This window comes from Cynoglossus semilaevis, chromosome 6 (assembly GCF_000523025.1).
Source record: "Cynoglossus semilaevis isolate Cse_v1.0 chromosome 6, Cse_v1.0, whole genome shotgun sequence".
NCBI lineage: Eukaryota > Metazoa > Chordata > Actinopteri > Pleuronectiformes > Cynoglossidae > Cynoglossus > Cynoglossus semilaevis.
Genome location: NC_024312.1, coordinates 18,378,796 through 18,392,634, shown reverse-complemented (window position 1 = coordinate 18,392,634; position 13,839 = coordinate 18,378,796). Strand labels below are relative to the sequence as shown.

The 13,839-nt window shown below is 38.5% G+C and overlaps 2 protein-coding genes, 1 long non-coding RNA gene and 1 pseudogene across 8 annotated transcripts in view; 1 reads left to right on the top strand and 3 right to left on the bottom strand.

Annotated features, from left to right (window-relative positions):
* Positions 1-5,271, bottom strand: part of LOC103380561 (pseudouridine-5'-phosphate glycosidase) — a 7,929-nt gene extending 2,658 nt beyond the window's left edge. For 2 of the 6 annotated variants that reach the window (XM_025056092.1, XM_025056093.1), the window contains exons 1-14: positions 4,263-4,539; positions 3,508-3,596; positions 3,209-3,323; positions 2,943-3,117; positions 2,656-2,767; positions 2,101-2,207; positions 1,858-1,984; positions 1,631-1,751; positions 1,443-1,528; positions 1,105-1,241; positions 970-1,026; positions 804-867; positions 611-705; positions 400-528 (exon numbers count right to left, since the gene is read on the bottom strand). In XM_025056092.1, coding sequence (XP_024911860.1) covers positions 400-528; positions 611-705; positions 804-867; positions 970-1,026; positions 1,105-1,241; positions 1,443-1,528; positions 1,631-1,751; positions 1,858-1,984; positions 2,101-2,207; positions 2,656-2,767; positions 2,943-3,117; positions 3,209-3,323; positions 3,508-3,596; positions 4,263-4,318 — 1,470 coding nt within the window. In that variant the 5' untranslated portion in view covers positions 4,319-4,539. The other 4 variants (XM_017033024.2, XM_017033021.2, XM_017033023.2 and 1 more) reach the window with 4 other exon arrangements.
* On the bottom strand, positions 5,100-10,090 carry LOC103380568 (interleukin-17 receptor A). The gene is made up of 12 exons (XM_025056094.1): positions 9,488-10,090; positions 9,277-9,412; positions 9,180-9,201; positions 8,409-8,546; positions 8,147-8,262; positions 7,940-8,060; positions 7,468-7,521; positions 7,215-7,366; positions 7,020-7,094; positions 6,831-6,900; positions 6,458-6,550; positions 5,100-6,371 (listed from the first exon to the last, which is right to left on the bottom strand). Exons 2-12 carry the CDS (start codon positions 9,373-9,375, stop codon positions 5,653-5,655), a joined length of 1,659 nt encoding a protein of 552 aa, XP_024911862.1. The 5' UTR covers positions 9,376-9,412; positions 9,488-10,090; the 3' UTR covers positions 5,100-5,652.
* Positions 10,091-12,790: 2,700 nt separating this feature from the next.
* LOC103380579 (troponin I, fast skeletal muscle-like) lies at positions 12,791-13,796 on the top strand (annotated as a pseudogene).
* LOC112487095 (uncharacterized) overlaps positions 12,791-13,839 on the bottom strand; it is a 9,579-nt gene continuing 8,530 nt past the window's right edge. The window contains exons 4-5 of the long non-coding RNA XR_003049846.1: positions 13,229-13,420; positions 12,791-13,038 (exon numbers count right to left, since the gene is read on the bottom strand). This is a non-coding gene — a long non-coding RNA (uncharacterized LOC112487095). The remainder of the gene's footprint in view (positions 13,039-13,228; positions 13,421-13,839) is intronic.

Here is a 13,839-nt window from a genome sequence, read left to right as displayed (position 1 = left end):
ACTCACTTACTCCAGTGTTGTTTAGAAATGTGGAAAATTGTAATTTCTGACAAAAGTGCATTATTTATATGCAAATAATTCACCTTTGTGGGCGGATGGGGTACATCGGTTTATTCTAGAAGGAAAAGTGTGTTACATAAAAAAAAAAATTCAAATGTCACCTTTGGAAGAATTGACAGTTAAGGTGATTCAGAAGGCATTTTAGTCGTGTAACAAAAAAAAAAAAAAAACCCTTTTCCTGCCTTCTAACCACCTGCATTATATCAAGCTGAAGCGATTTTTGAAACTGAGAGGGCAACATTAAATGTTGGACTTTTACATAACAGCACCTGTAAGAACCCTGTCAATCTCTGAACAATGAATATGGTAATCAGTGCTTTGTCAGCTGTCAGTACTTACATACTGCTGTGTGATTTGTTGGTGAATATCCATATCTCCCAATCCAAGACTCATCTCTCCAGTCTCAGCAATAACAACACAGTAGGTCGCTGTTTTTTGTTCTTCCAATCTGGCAACCCCACTGGTGTTCTTGACGAATTAGAAAGAAAGAAACAACATCATTTGTACCTGATGTATTTAAAAGTACCGCAATCCGTATCTTTTCACGTACCATATGTTTACAGTGGTTAAATACTGCATCACCATTCGAATCATCCCCAACGGCAGAAATAAGCAGAGGTCTGTGGCCTAATCGACTCAGACAGTCTTAAAGGAAAAGACCAAAAAATAAAAAATAAAAATAAGGAGTGAGACCATCAAGTGTGATCTCATCATTGCATCACAGAACCAGAAGGAGAACTCACCTGCAACGTTCCGTCCTACACCACCAAACGACTGAGAGACGCTTCCTTGGTTGGTCTGTCCAAACTGGAAGAGAGAAAAGAGTGTCTCTCTGTATAGATTTTGAGCTGAATGTGTAGGATATGATATAGTGTGGGGACTTTGCATATACAGCGCATTGGAAATTACGTGTGTTTTTGTTTTCGCCTTGGCAATAAAATCGACATTTATTCCACCAACCACAACCTGTAAACACAAGCAAAGCAGTGTCATTATTAAAAGTCACACACTCGCTGGTTTCGGAAAGTGTTTGTGTCTACATACAACATTGGCCTCTGTTTTTGATGACTGTTTTTTTCCGGAATGGTTTTGGTCTCTCAACTTTTTCTCTCGCGCCTGTTGAGAGAGGGCACACGCCACCTGACTTCCAACTCTGGCATTGTTATGAATAAGAGCGATGTCTTTGAAATGATCTGTTAAGGACTGTGACGTAGTCACAGCTTTTCAGCAGTAAACAGTGCTTACATTTATGGTCTACAAAAAAAAGATGCTATCGCAAGTAAATCACTCTTCCTTTTCCGTTTGCAGAAAACCAGATATGATTATGTTTTCTGTGGTGAGCACACAGAGAAGTTGAACATTTTTCACACAAAAAAGGATACTGGCTTGCAGGGACTTTCCTTCAGTCATTTCACTGACCCTCTGAAGAATGAATGGCGTCACATCTCTTCCTGTGATACCTTTAGCACTAGATAATTAAAAGAAAAGATGGAAGATTTCAGCGAAATAAAAAAAAGGCACCAACATAACTAGCTTTAAAATTACACTGAGTTTTAAAAACAGCGTGTACTTGGCCTCAGTCACTGCAGCGTGAATGGCTTCTTCAATCTGCTGGCCTGCAGCTGCATGCTCCTCCGGGATGGGCACTGCTATGAGAACGCCGCTTTGAAGACCCAGCGACAAAACACTGCCTGAAAAACACAGAACATGTACTATGAGGAAAAAAGTGTGCTGAGTATATAAAAAATTTGCATCTGGACTAATTAAACACTAAATCAGGATATGGAATTCTGATACCAATGAGTTTTGCAGCTTCCGTAGGATTCGCAACTTGGCACGAGGAAGTAAATTCACTTCGAGGAGAGAAGAAGGCAGGGAAACTTTTCGACTTTCCATAAGTGGCTACACAGACACCTTGTGTCTCCTGTAATTTAAAAATATATAACACACGGACATTATTCGTGTCTATTTGGCTGCATGAAATCCAGGCTAAAAAAAAAAATCAGGAAGACAAAATCAGTTTATTCTCTTTAAACTTACCAGGAATTCGAGGGTACGTCCAATGTCAAGAATCGATTTCACCCCAGCGGAGATCACAGCGATGGGAGTTCTGCCCAGTTCTGTCAGATCGGCACTGATGTCCAGAGCTTAAGGAAACGCATTAAAGTGTGCGTTAAATATGATTTGGTTTATATGTAATGGTGAACTTGATATTCTGATTCTGTTTTTTTTCTTCTTCCAAATGAACAATTCTGCTCATCTTTATGTTTTCATCTGCATTCAGTAACCTTTCCTGCGGCCCCACTAAACACACATGCACATGTCCAAACCATAATTAATTTTTTGAATTTAATTTTTTATTATTTCAAATGTATTCAATTTTATTTTTGTCTGTGCTTTTTGTTTATAAACTTATTTTGATCACATTCACTATTTCTTTTCAACTCAAGCTGAGCTATTGTCACCAAATTTAATCTTTTTTGTTTGTTCAATCTCCATAATTAGAAATCAGACATTCGAGTCCATACAGTCTGTTCTGAAAATGCATCCTAAATCGTCCTAAAGAGTCATAGAAGATTTAAAGAAATGCTTTACTGTTCTCTCCATATCTGTGAACTCCTCCAATGCCACCAGTGACGAAGACAGGGATGCCCGCTCGATGGGCTGCTATCATAGTCGCTGACACTGTGGTTCCTCCAGACAGACCCTGAGGAGTAGAAGAAACGGCACAAGCTCATTGCTATATAGAATAAAAAAGACTTTTTTTTTTTAATTTCGGGTTTACACGGTTAATGAAGACAAAAGACACTCATGTAAGAAAATGTCGTTAAGTACAAAAATAAAGATAATAAATAAACCAAAGATTAACCAACGTGTCTCACTTTGCTGATGACGTATGGAAGATCACGACGAGACACCTTCAGGGAGCCCTTGCTCTTGGCCAGGTGGTCCAGCTCCTCTGGTGACAGACCAACATGGACGTTGCCCTCGATCACTCCAACCGTGGCTGGAGTGGCTCCTTCTGCTCGGACAATTGACTCCACCTGTTTTGCTGTACTGAAGAAGAAGAAAAAAATTGACACTGAATGTCAGCGACATATTATAGGCTGGTCTATATGATCAGTAATATACTGTAGGTGTAGAGTACCTCAGGTTCTTAGGGTAGGGCATGCCATGGGTAATTATGGTGCTTTCAAGAGCAACCACTGGCTTTTTCTCTGCCAGTGCTTGTAAAACTGAAGGATGGACTTTGAAGTGACCGTCTAGGCGTAGAAAATCCACAATCATTTGTCATCCCAGCAAGCATTGGTATGTAAAACAAGCACAAAAACAGAAAACCTGCTGTTTACTCTGAGGTAAGCACAACAATAAGTGACCCAAATACTGTGGAGCAGAGATATATTATTAAATATGTCGAAAAAAGATCTGATGAGACGATGCATTTACCACTTCTGCACCATGTGCTCTGACATGTTGAGAATCCTCTCCTGAGGTGTATTGCCACGGCCGTCTTCAACAGATGGGTCATTCTGAATCTGAAGACAACGCAACATGAGCAACACCAAACATCATCACTTTGAGTAGATCAATTGCAGTATCTTTGACCGTTTGGGTCCAAAACACCGTGAGGGTCTTATTTACTTTGCCTCCCCCCCCATTTCCCCTCAACTGTCCACATTATGAGGGTTTGCAGATCACATGTTCAGCTAGGACACACTTAGAATAAGAATATATATGTATACGTTTACATTAAACTCTTGTCAAATGGTCAAATCAACCCAATTCCGAAAGCAAGATTCATGCAGAAATTCAAAGCTCGTTTACTGTTGTGAGTGCTTTGTTTTTGTTTCTCACGACAAGTGAGACCCTCTAAAAATCAACAATTCAAATCCATAAGGTGTTTTTAAAGAAAGATGTTTTTGAAACTAATGGCAAATAAACACAAACACCATCAAATTAGTATCAACAATTATTGAAAATTGAAATGCAACGACAGTAAATCCTGGAATCCGGAAACATTAAGAAAGGCCAACTCTGGAAATACCATGTACTGTACTCAATAAACAAAGTTCCCCCTGGTGACTGTTATCTCACCAGACAGCATTAAAAAAAAAAGACTCAAGTGAACTGCAGCATTAGCTGCGTAAAGACAGTCAACCTTAGAATAATCATCATCCAAAAAGTCAGATCTTTCCGCTTACCTCCTCCAGTGGAACAAATGCTGAAAACCTTGCCCAGGAGGATGAACTTTAACCATATCTTTGTTTACACAGCAACGTCATCCTAACCACATAACTCTGCTGCGTAAGCACTGGGGTAAAACTTCTGGTGAAAATGAGGGGGTTCTCAACATGAATCAAGTTACATAACACAACGTCAGCATTTTCTATTTATCAAATCCCCACACCTTTCTGTAGGAAGAATCTATTAACGTTTGATTTCCATGCTCTCAACAAAAACAAAAGAATAAATAAATAAACAAAAAAAAATTCTACAATTAGGCTTAAGCTACTGCTTTTACTATCTCCTCAAGGCAATTAATTTGCCACGACGACACATAAAAAATAACTCCATTACGGTATTAACAGGCATCATATCTGTAGCATATCCCCCCAAAAGGTCTTACCCATGAACTGGCGACTTTATTAAAAAAAAAAAAAAAATTACTAAAACTAAATGTACGAGCTGTTTTAGAACACACCATTTTACATTACATTACATTTCCACACATCACCATTGCACAACGATAAATTTCGTAAGCTAATGGAAATAAAATAACGGCCATTCAGCTGTAATTAGTAGACCACAACTGTAGCTCAAAACAAATAACATCTTAATGACACACATTAACAAACCTTGTGCTTATTCGGAGAGTTGTTAATACCTTGAACAATTATTTTATGCACTGCTTTTTACCGTCTCTTTTCTCCGTCTAACTCTGCATCACATATTTACAGAAGTGCAACTCCCAAAATATGGCAAAACCTTTCAAAGTAAAAGGTAACTGACCGAGCCAGAGAAAAAAAAGCGCCGAAAACTGAAGTTTCCAGAAGATTTTATTTGGCCGTCCTTAACTGACCCTCCCAGAAACACCATAAGAAGGAAAGTGAAAGTGAACTACTTATCAGTGACAGCACAGCACACCACTGCACACGACGACGTGACCTAAGTGGTGACTTAGCTACGGTGTACAATATACATTTTTACAAACAATTAATGTAGAACGAAGTAACCACATATATCAGAATGTGTACCAAAAAAAATAAATAAAATAAAATAAGGAAAAACAACGTTCCCGCTCCGACTGGTCGCTTAGCTGCGGCTAATCAGCGCTGTGACTATCAAAGAAAACATTTTCGGGAGTTTTGTTACAAAAAAAACCAAACAGGAACCTGTCAAAATAAAGGCCTCAAGAAAATTAATTTCATGGCTTTTCGGGGCTTGCTCAACACACCTCAGACAGCAAGGATTTGAACCTTTGATAGCAAGTCTGAAAATTCCTAGCACAATTGTTCAAACTGTCACTTAGTTAAAAAGTAAAAAAAAAAAAAAAAAAATCTCAACCCTGCAACAAGGTTTAGGTTCCTCAGCTCACAACTCTGAGCTTTCCACAAATTGATCTTCAAACCAACGTGGATGCCTCAACTGATGAGCACGAAACGCTTCCACAGCATCTCGTAGAGCTCTCCCCGAGGGACACCGGTGATACTCATTCTCCGGCAGCCCCTCAATGTGATTCATTCTGCCCGGCTCCTGTTTTTCTGTGTCCAGGATTCTGAAAAAAAGTTCCTCAAACTGTTTCATGAGTTTGTACCGGACTGTGATGTTGAACGGTACGGGGACATCATTTTCTGAACATATCCCGTCAAAATAAGCCACTATGTATTTCTCAAAAGATGTCGATCGGATGAACTGTGGCACCAGGAGGCAGAGGGCCGGGGTGAGCATATCACCAACGGGTGAATGGACGTCCTCCTTCAGGAGAACATGCTTGTCACCGCACATTGCTCTCCATTTGGCTTGCACTCCCGGTGAGCAAAGTACAAGTATTTTATCCGAAGATCTTTCTATTTGCTCTCTGTGCCAGTCCAACCACTGAACACTCCCAAATACTCCCAGTCTGGCAGAGTCCAGCAGGTCCAGGATCACCTCTGTTCCACATTTGGTTGCCAGGAAGCCACAAAACTTGAGAACAACGTTTTTGTATAACGGGTGGTCGAGTGAGTAAATAACGAGAACTCTTTTCCTCAGTTTCACTTGAAGAGAGTGTGGTTGCTCTTTGGCAGTGGATGGGAATGTGTTCACAGAAACTAGGGAGAGAAGATAACGACCGATGAATACAGGATGATTTGAGAAGAGAATGACATACTTGTGTACAGTCATTAAAGGGGCAAACCTTTAAGAGATGCTCGACATATCAAATATAAAAGACCGCCGGTAATCAGCAGAGCCAGCACCAGCTTAATGATTAAGGTACGTGGTTGGTAAACTAAAATCACAAGAGAGATAGAGAGGGTGTTAAGTGTTAAAGGTTTAACGTATAGGATTGAACTCCATAAAAGAGAGGGATGAGATTAGTATTTTGTATTTGTATAGAAATGTCTTCAATGGGCCACAAAACAAAACACTGTTTCACGTTCTTTTAATAAAATGTTTAACGTATAGGATTGAACTCCATAACTATTTAGCGTCAGTTCCATCCGGTTGACCATTGACCGTTGACCGTTGATCATTCGTTCAAATGATGACAGTCACTGCTTTTTACTCACGGATGCAGCCGTCGACGGTTTCCTCGTGGATCTTGCAGTTGTTTTTGCATCGCGCAAAAAAGGGTTGAATCTTTGAAGAAAGGTTTGAGAACAGTTGGTGTCGGATTGGCACAAGCAACAAAAAACAAGAACAAAAACAAAACAACGTTAACAAAGAAGAGAACAGGCTTTCAAATAAATGACACTCACCGTTAGAGTCATTTCACACTGGCGGAGCCACCACAAATCAAACTCAAATGTCACATTCAGTGATGTGTCACTTAGCTGTTTGTTAAAAAAAACAAAAAGGCCTTTAGTGTCAGTGTCGTCAACCTCAGCCTCAGGTAAACTTAACAAAGATGCGTTGAACGTAACAGTTGTCACAAGAAATGGTTGTTGTTATACCCTGCTAATGTTCCTTGAATGTTGTCTGCCGTGCGTTTGAATGGCGACTCGATAGACGTCTGAATACGGCGCTGTTTGAAATCTCACAAAAACGCACAACTTTTTATTTTCAACAAACGTCATCGTTTTCACCCCGGGCGTCCAGAGACTGCCTAGAATAACAGGTGTGCAGAGTACAACGAGTAGGTGCTGCAGGATTTGTTGAACTTCTGTCATAACTTAACATAATTAAAAATATATATATATATAATACCATTCTCAACACATATTTGGGCTCTTTTGATGGTGCTACGTTGGTCATTGCATCCTGCAAATAAACAAAAAGCTGATAATAATAGAGCGTTGAGATCTATAGAAAGAGAAATGCAAATGATGTCGAAATGATGTCGCTTCATCCTTTACATTCATTTTGTCGTAACGTTTATCATCCTTTTGAGGGTCGGGGGGGGGAAACTGAGGTCAATTCACCAGTACATTGTTGGTCACTTAAATAAATGGGCTGTCGGAGTTTCACAAATAGGTAAGCCTGAAGATTTTATACAAAAAAGACCCAGCAATCAAACCAGCAAGCTGGCCATCCTTTTTTTTTTTTGCAGTGTTAACGTCTGCAGTTTTTTTTAGGGAACAACAGCAGATAGTGACATCACTGAACTTGGTAAATTAAGTATATAAAAATATATATATTATATATATATTTATATATAAGTTGATTAGAAGAAACTCACCTGGGATCGTAACTCTGTTCTCTATCCTCTTGTTTCTATCAGCCGGTTCTGGTAAATTAATAAGTGACACCAGGTATGTATGTTTGGGCTGTACTGCAACTTCGTTCAGGTAAAAGGTCCACTGATGAAGAAAAGCATGTAGGCGTTTAATACATTTAAACCACATCAATATTAGTTGATATTCTGATGAAGTTGTCGTCATCTTACCGCCTCGTTTCGGTTCAGTTGCTGGCTGATATTGTAATAAAATTGCACACAAATACTTTTATTTGTTTTTTCTTCCCGAATACTTATGTGTGTCCCGTGTAGCTCCAATGTACTGGCTGTGGACAGAGAAGAGTGCAGATATAAAAATGTGTATTTTTATTTTATTACATTTTTGTTTAGAGAGATTTTTTATAATCAACACAATATAATATTATAATGTTATAATCACGGACACGCAGATTTAAGCAGCGGTGTCACTTACCATCTGACTTTAACTGCCACAGCACTTTCATAACTGGCACAATCTCAGTATTGTCCACAGCGACACCCACACGCTCAGAGACCCTTTCAGGGCCAGTGGGAGCAAGTTCTTTAATCATAAAATCATCTGAGCAGTTCTCTAACATTTGGAAAAGGAGCAAATATTAGTGTAAAAAAAAAGAGAAGAATGAGTGAAAATGGGTATCTTTTTTTAAGGTCAGCCTATGGTGTCCCTTCCATAACCACAGCAACTTACTTGGCACTTACTTGGAAATAGCTAAATGTGAAAAAAAAAAAGAATCGACGCTGTGATAAACAAATGAATACTTACTACAAACACCCCTGAATGATACACACGTAAAAAGGTTATTTTTTTTAAAAAAAGAAAAAAAAGTAATGCCCTACATTGCTGGAGATACATAATAAAGAATCATTATCATCAATGTACTGCTTGCAGTAAAATAAACTAGCAGTAAAAGTACTGCAAACGGATATTGGATTTGAAAATAAATAATTCCACAATCACTTTGCCCAAATTTGCCCAGTCAATATTTTAAACCGTGTCATGACCAGCGGTAGCAATGCTGTTTTTATTTGCTTGAAATATATTGAGAAAAACATGTTAAATACTAGTTTTGAGTGATTGCAACAGGGATAGTGCTTCCTTCAGATTCAGATACTATAAATATATACAGCAGGCTAGTACTAGGTAGGAAGGTAGTTTGAGGATATATTTTGGTATTTTTAATACCAACAATTATGAAACACTTACTTATTTTGCAGCCCAAAAGGCCCTGGAAGAAATAAAAAAACATTTAAATGAAATGTAAAAAATTTATACTCGCCCAGATATCTGTATGCATTCTTACCATTTGACTGCAGTTCACAGGTTGATTCAGAATCCGCAGAGAAGAGAACACTGTGGCTCCAGTAGTCAGAAACAAACTGAAATAAAGGATGTGCATCATGCTGGTAAGACTGCTCCTCAAAACAGATAGAATAAAGAAAGACCCACGGTTACAAATCAAATACTCGGAATCAAGTCCAGTATAAAAACTGTTAAAAGCATTTCCATAAAAGTCAAAATCAAATACTCGGAATCAAGTCCAGGATAAAAACTGTTAAAAGCATTTCCATAATCAAACACTGAACAACTGAACCAACAGTCTAGACTGACATATGAGTAATAACTGCCACCGACACCTGCATATAAAGGAAGGAAGGAAGGAAGGAAGCCCTTATCAATTGTGGTAAATCACTTTTACGAGGACCTGCATCTTACTTTCAGAGTAACTGCGTAGTTTATTGTTCCTCCAGTGTTACATTGGAAAGGATTTGAAAAAAAATAATATCCCAAATGTAATCTGATTAATGTCGTTCAATCGTGGATGAGAACTTGACTCAATTGTAGTATCAAGTTATTGTTAAAAAAAAAAAAAGAGACAAGATTTAGTTTAATTCTGTCTTTTGGACCAAATGAAGGCTCTAATGCTAATGAAAACAACAACTGCAGTGGAAAAAACAACTTTTCTTTTGCGTATTGTACTAGGGGGCCAAGACAACTATAATTGTCTACTGGCTCGGCGTACATGTATTTGGTCACTAGGTGGCAGCATTTCAGCATCTACTAAAACAAGGTTTGTAGAGGATCTGTGCAATTGTGTTTACAATAAACTGCGGTATCTGATATTAAGATATATATATATATATATATATACACACACACATATATATATACATATATATAAACTGGAAGGAAATGTAAGGTACATGAATAGTTTTTAAAAATTCAAAAAAACATTATATTTATATGTATATATATATATATTGAAATTCCTTCTTAAGATAATTGAATACCTCTTAAACAGTACTTTAAAACCCAAGCATCATCACCCAAATAAGGACAGATCTAATATCTCATAACAAAAATCAAAGACGAGCTGTTTGATCATAAATCCTTTTAGCTTTTCACCTCTACCAAAGCTCTTACTCTGGCTAATACTACGTAGCAATGACAAACTGTTGGCCATGGCCGTGTGTTGATTCTCTTCACTTTGCGTTGAGGTCCATGTGTAATACCGGACTTTGATGTCGACCGTATTGTGTTACATACAACAGGACCATGCCACTTAAACATTAGCAGGCTACACTGTACCGTAGCGGCCGTATTTAGCCTCTCCTCTAGGCGCTGATGTGAGGTGCCAAAGGAGACATGACGAAGCTGCAAGAAGATAGAGGTTAAGTTCGGTATACGTTACTAGAGTGTATGCGAGAAGCACAACTCAAAGTAATAAGACAACCGAATGAATGGTGAAGAAGAACGGAAGTACAGACACAATCTAAAACAGGCAAAAAGAAACTAAGCTGTACAATATAAAAGAAAAGGTGTGGCAGAAAAGTACCGACAACGATAATGAGGCAGGATAGTTCGGCCGGCTGACGGGGGGGTGTATGACGTCTGACCTTGCAGTGCAATCGCATGAAGCAAATGGGTCATGGGTTGAGGGCAAATCAAAAAAAGGATCATGAATTGTTCAGTAGCCATTGTCAGGTGGACGAGGGGCTATTTTAGGGAGCCATTCACATGAGGCTTTAAATATATAAATCGTTGACTAATAACAACAGAGTGCTGCCTCAGACTGCGCCAACTGTCGCTGCTGTCCTCACTCTCCCTTCCACTTACATTTGAGGTAAGTTTGATACAACACTGAGAATATTGAAACGGCAAATGCTTCAGGAAACATTAATCAAGCTGTGGGTACCTGTAGATCAGTAGTTGCTGTAAATTTATTGGTCATTTCTTAGGATTTGGTAGGATTTGAAACCTCCTTTTAAATGTGACTTTAAAAGATTTCAACCTCTAGGACTTTTTTTTTTGACTCCTCAATCTTCTTGACAAGTGTTTGTTTCTTCAAGACAGAAACTCTAAATGATAGCCTTATCAACACCGGCTTTAAAAGCATTAACAGCTAATAACACCGCGCCGGATCCAACACGCAGGCTAAACAGCCGGACAATACGTGATGATAGTCAATTTGTAGGTAATGACAAGCTCTTGGATTGGAGGCAACGCCGGAAGCTAAAGAAGCTTTTTTCGTTTAATTTTGATCAAAGTTAAATGTATATCAGTGTTGAGTAAGAAATATCTTAAATCATCTTACTGTCCTCTTGTGACACCATATGTTACGCCATACCTTTATTAATAAATCAAATACTAAGTCGTATATAGATAGTGTTACAGATGACGGCGTGGACGACAGATGACTGTAAGCGCCGGGCTATTGAATTAAAACAAAAACTCTGATGGTAATCCTTAAGGTTCAGGATTAAAGTACTACACGGTGTCTTCGTATTCTCACAGTCCCTACAGACTCTGCGTTGTTCCTTTGGTGGCTATCAGACCTCGGTGAGGATCAGTGTACCCTGGCATTGTTACAAATATGGCAGATGCTATTGACCCATTGAAGCATGAAAGAAATGTGTCCAAATAAAGCCAAGCAGCAGACTGCAGCAGTAATCCCTCAGTAACAATAGCAGGGATCACCAGGTCCCGGAACAATAGTGTACCAGTTAGTCCCAGTAGAAATTTGGCCCAAGATATAAATATTTTAACTGTTTTTTTTTTTTTTTATTACAGTTGTAGTTAAATCCGAGAAGGTGGAGTTTGACACGCTGTGCACGGAAATAATCAAATCTGTTTTTATATATATATATATGTATATTTTCTTTCCTTGTTCCGAAGGCAACAAAGTGCAACCATGTCTGAAGGGTGAGTCTTGAGCTTTTTTTTTTTTCTTCAGGAAATGTCCTGCTGTCTTTTTTTCTGTTTATGATCTCTGCTCTACTCAAAAACAATCAACAGTTTTATTTGTCTTAACCTAAATAATATTAAAAGTAAATGTCCTTTTTTTTTTCCATGACAAATGATGACTAAGACCGGTAAGTCTCTTACAATTATTTTTTTTTTTTTTTTTTTTTCAATTTATTTTATTTGATATAAGTGGTTCCCAAACTGGGGCATTGTGTTTTTGCGGGGTGCACAGTAGGTCAAATTAATAGGCTGAATCTTTTTTTTTTTTCAATGAGAATTTTTTTTTTTTTTTTTTTTTTTTAGGAATTTGTGTTTCAAATCAAAACCGGTGAATGTTTCAACAATTCATGGGGTCACCAATAGTTTAATCTATGTAAGGGGTGGTGGGGACTACAGAAAGTTGATTCTGTAATTCTGTGATTCTGTAAAACCATGTATTTAAATTATGAATCATCCTTCCCTTTATTGCAGAAAAAACCGAAATACTCAGCAACTCGCCGTCTTCACCTGAAGGTGAGCGTTAATGTCGTGTTTTTAACAATGTAATGCAAATTAAGAAACTAAAAAAAAAAAAAAAAACTTTTCATTCCTCCAGCCTGCTATGCTGAGGAAAGCTGCTTCGATGATGGCGGCTGGCCGAAAAAGAAGAAAAGAAAGTGGAGCGAGAACGCATTGTGGATGAGAAACACCCTCCACTGAAGCTCTCCAGTCTGTCACTGCAGGAGCTGCAGGTAGTGACCAAACCAATGTGTTTCATTTACCTTGATCTGCCTTGTACTACCTGGGGTCAGAAGGTAGAGGGAGCCAATCCCAGCTGACACTGAATGAAAGGCAGTTGTTACAATATTCCCCATTATTTTACACACAATCCTTGTTTTTTTTTCTTCTTCATTTTCAGGAGCTTTGTAAAGAACTACATAGTAAGATGGACGTCACAGATGAAGCACGTTATGACATCGAGGTCAAAGTATCCAGAAATGAAAAGGAGGTAAAGTGACACATTCACTGACCTGTTTGAATGCTGTTGTCCACTTGCTCTAACTGCAACATTCGCGGCCCAGATTGAGTATCTCAGTCAGAAGATCGTTGAGCTGAAGGGTGTGAAGCGGCCCAACTTGAAGAGGGTGAAGAAAACGACTGATGACATGCTGAACGCATACAGCGACACTTCGAAACTCAAGAAGGCTGACTTCAAGGCCAAGCTTAGGACAGTGAAGAAAGAGGAAGACAGGGTAAAAGTTACATTCAGGACAAAAGGTACCGTAAACAAAAAAACAAACGATTTGAATCGACTGAATTGTTACTTTGCAGAGGGAAGAGGTGACTGACTGGCGTAAAAATGTGGAGGCCATGTCCGGAATGGAGGGAAGAAAGAAGCTTTTTAATGCAGGACAATGAGAAGATGCCTGCGTCAAAGAAGACTTGGTTTGCCACATGTTTGAATTCATAACTCACCACAGAGTCCGCACTGAACTCTAGCATAAAACAAGTTGGAAAGAAAAATATTTCAACATTCTTACTCGCTTTTTCCATCAGTGTAGTTTCCAGTGTATTTTGATCTAATTTTAATATCGAAAAGAGCAACAACTAAACTGCTAACACAAACCATAGACAAACTTCA

What these genes read in the sequence shown, in the direction of transcription:
- LOC103380568 (XM_025056094.1), bottom strand. Translation starts at nt 9,375, where the DNA reads ATGATGCACATCCTTTATTTCAGTTTGTTTCTGACTACTGGAGCCACA. An exon ending in GTGGCAGTTAAAGTCAGATG is followed by an intron (nt 8,263 to 8,408) that starts GTAAGTGACACC and finishes CTCTGTCCACAG; the next exon opens with CCAGTACATTGGAGCTACAC. An exon ending in AACTGAACCGAAACGAGGCG is followed by an intron (nt 8,061 to 8,146) that starts GTAAGATGACGA and finishes TTTCTTCATCAG; the next exon opens with TGGACCTTTTACCTGAACGA.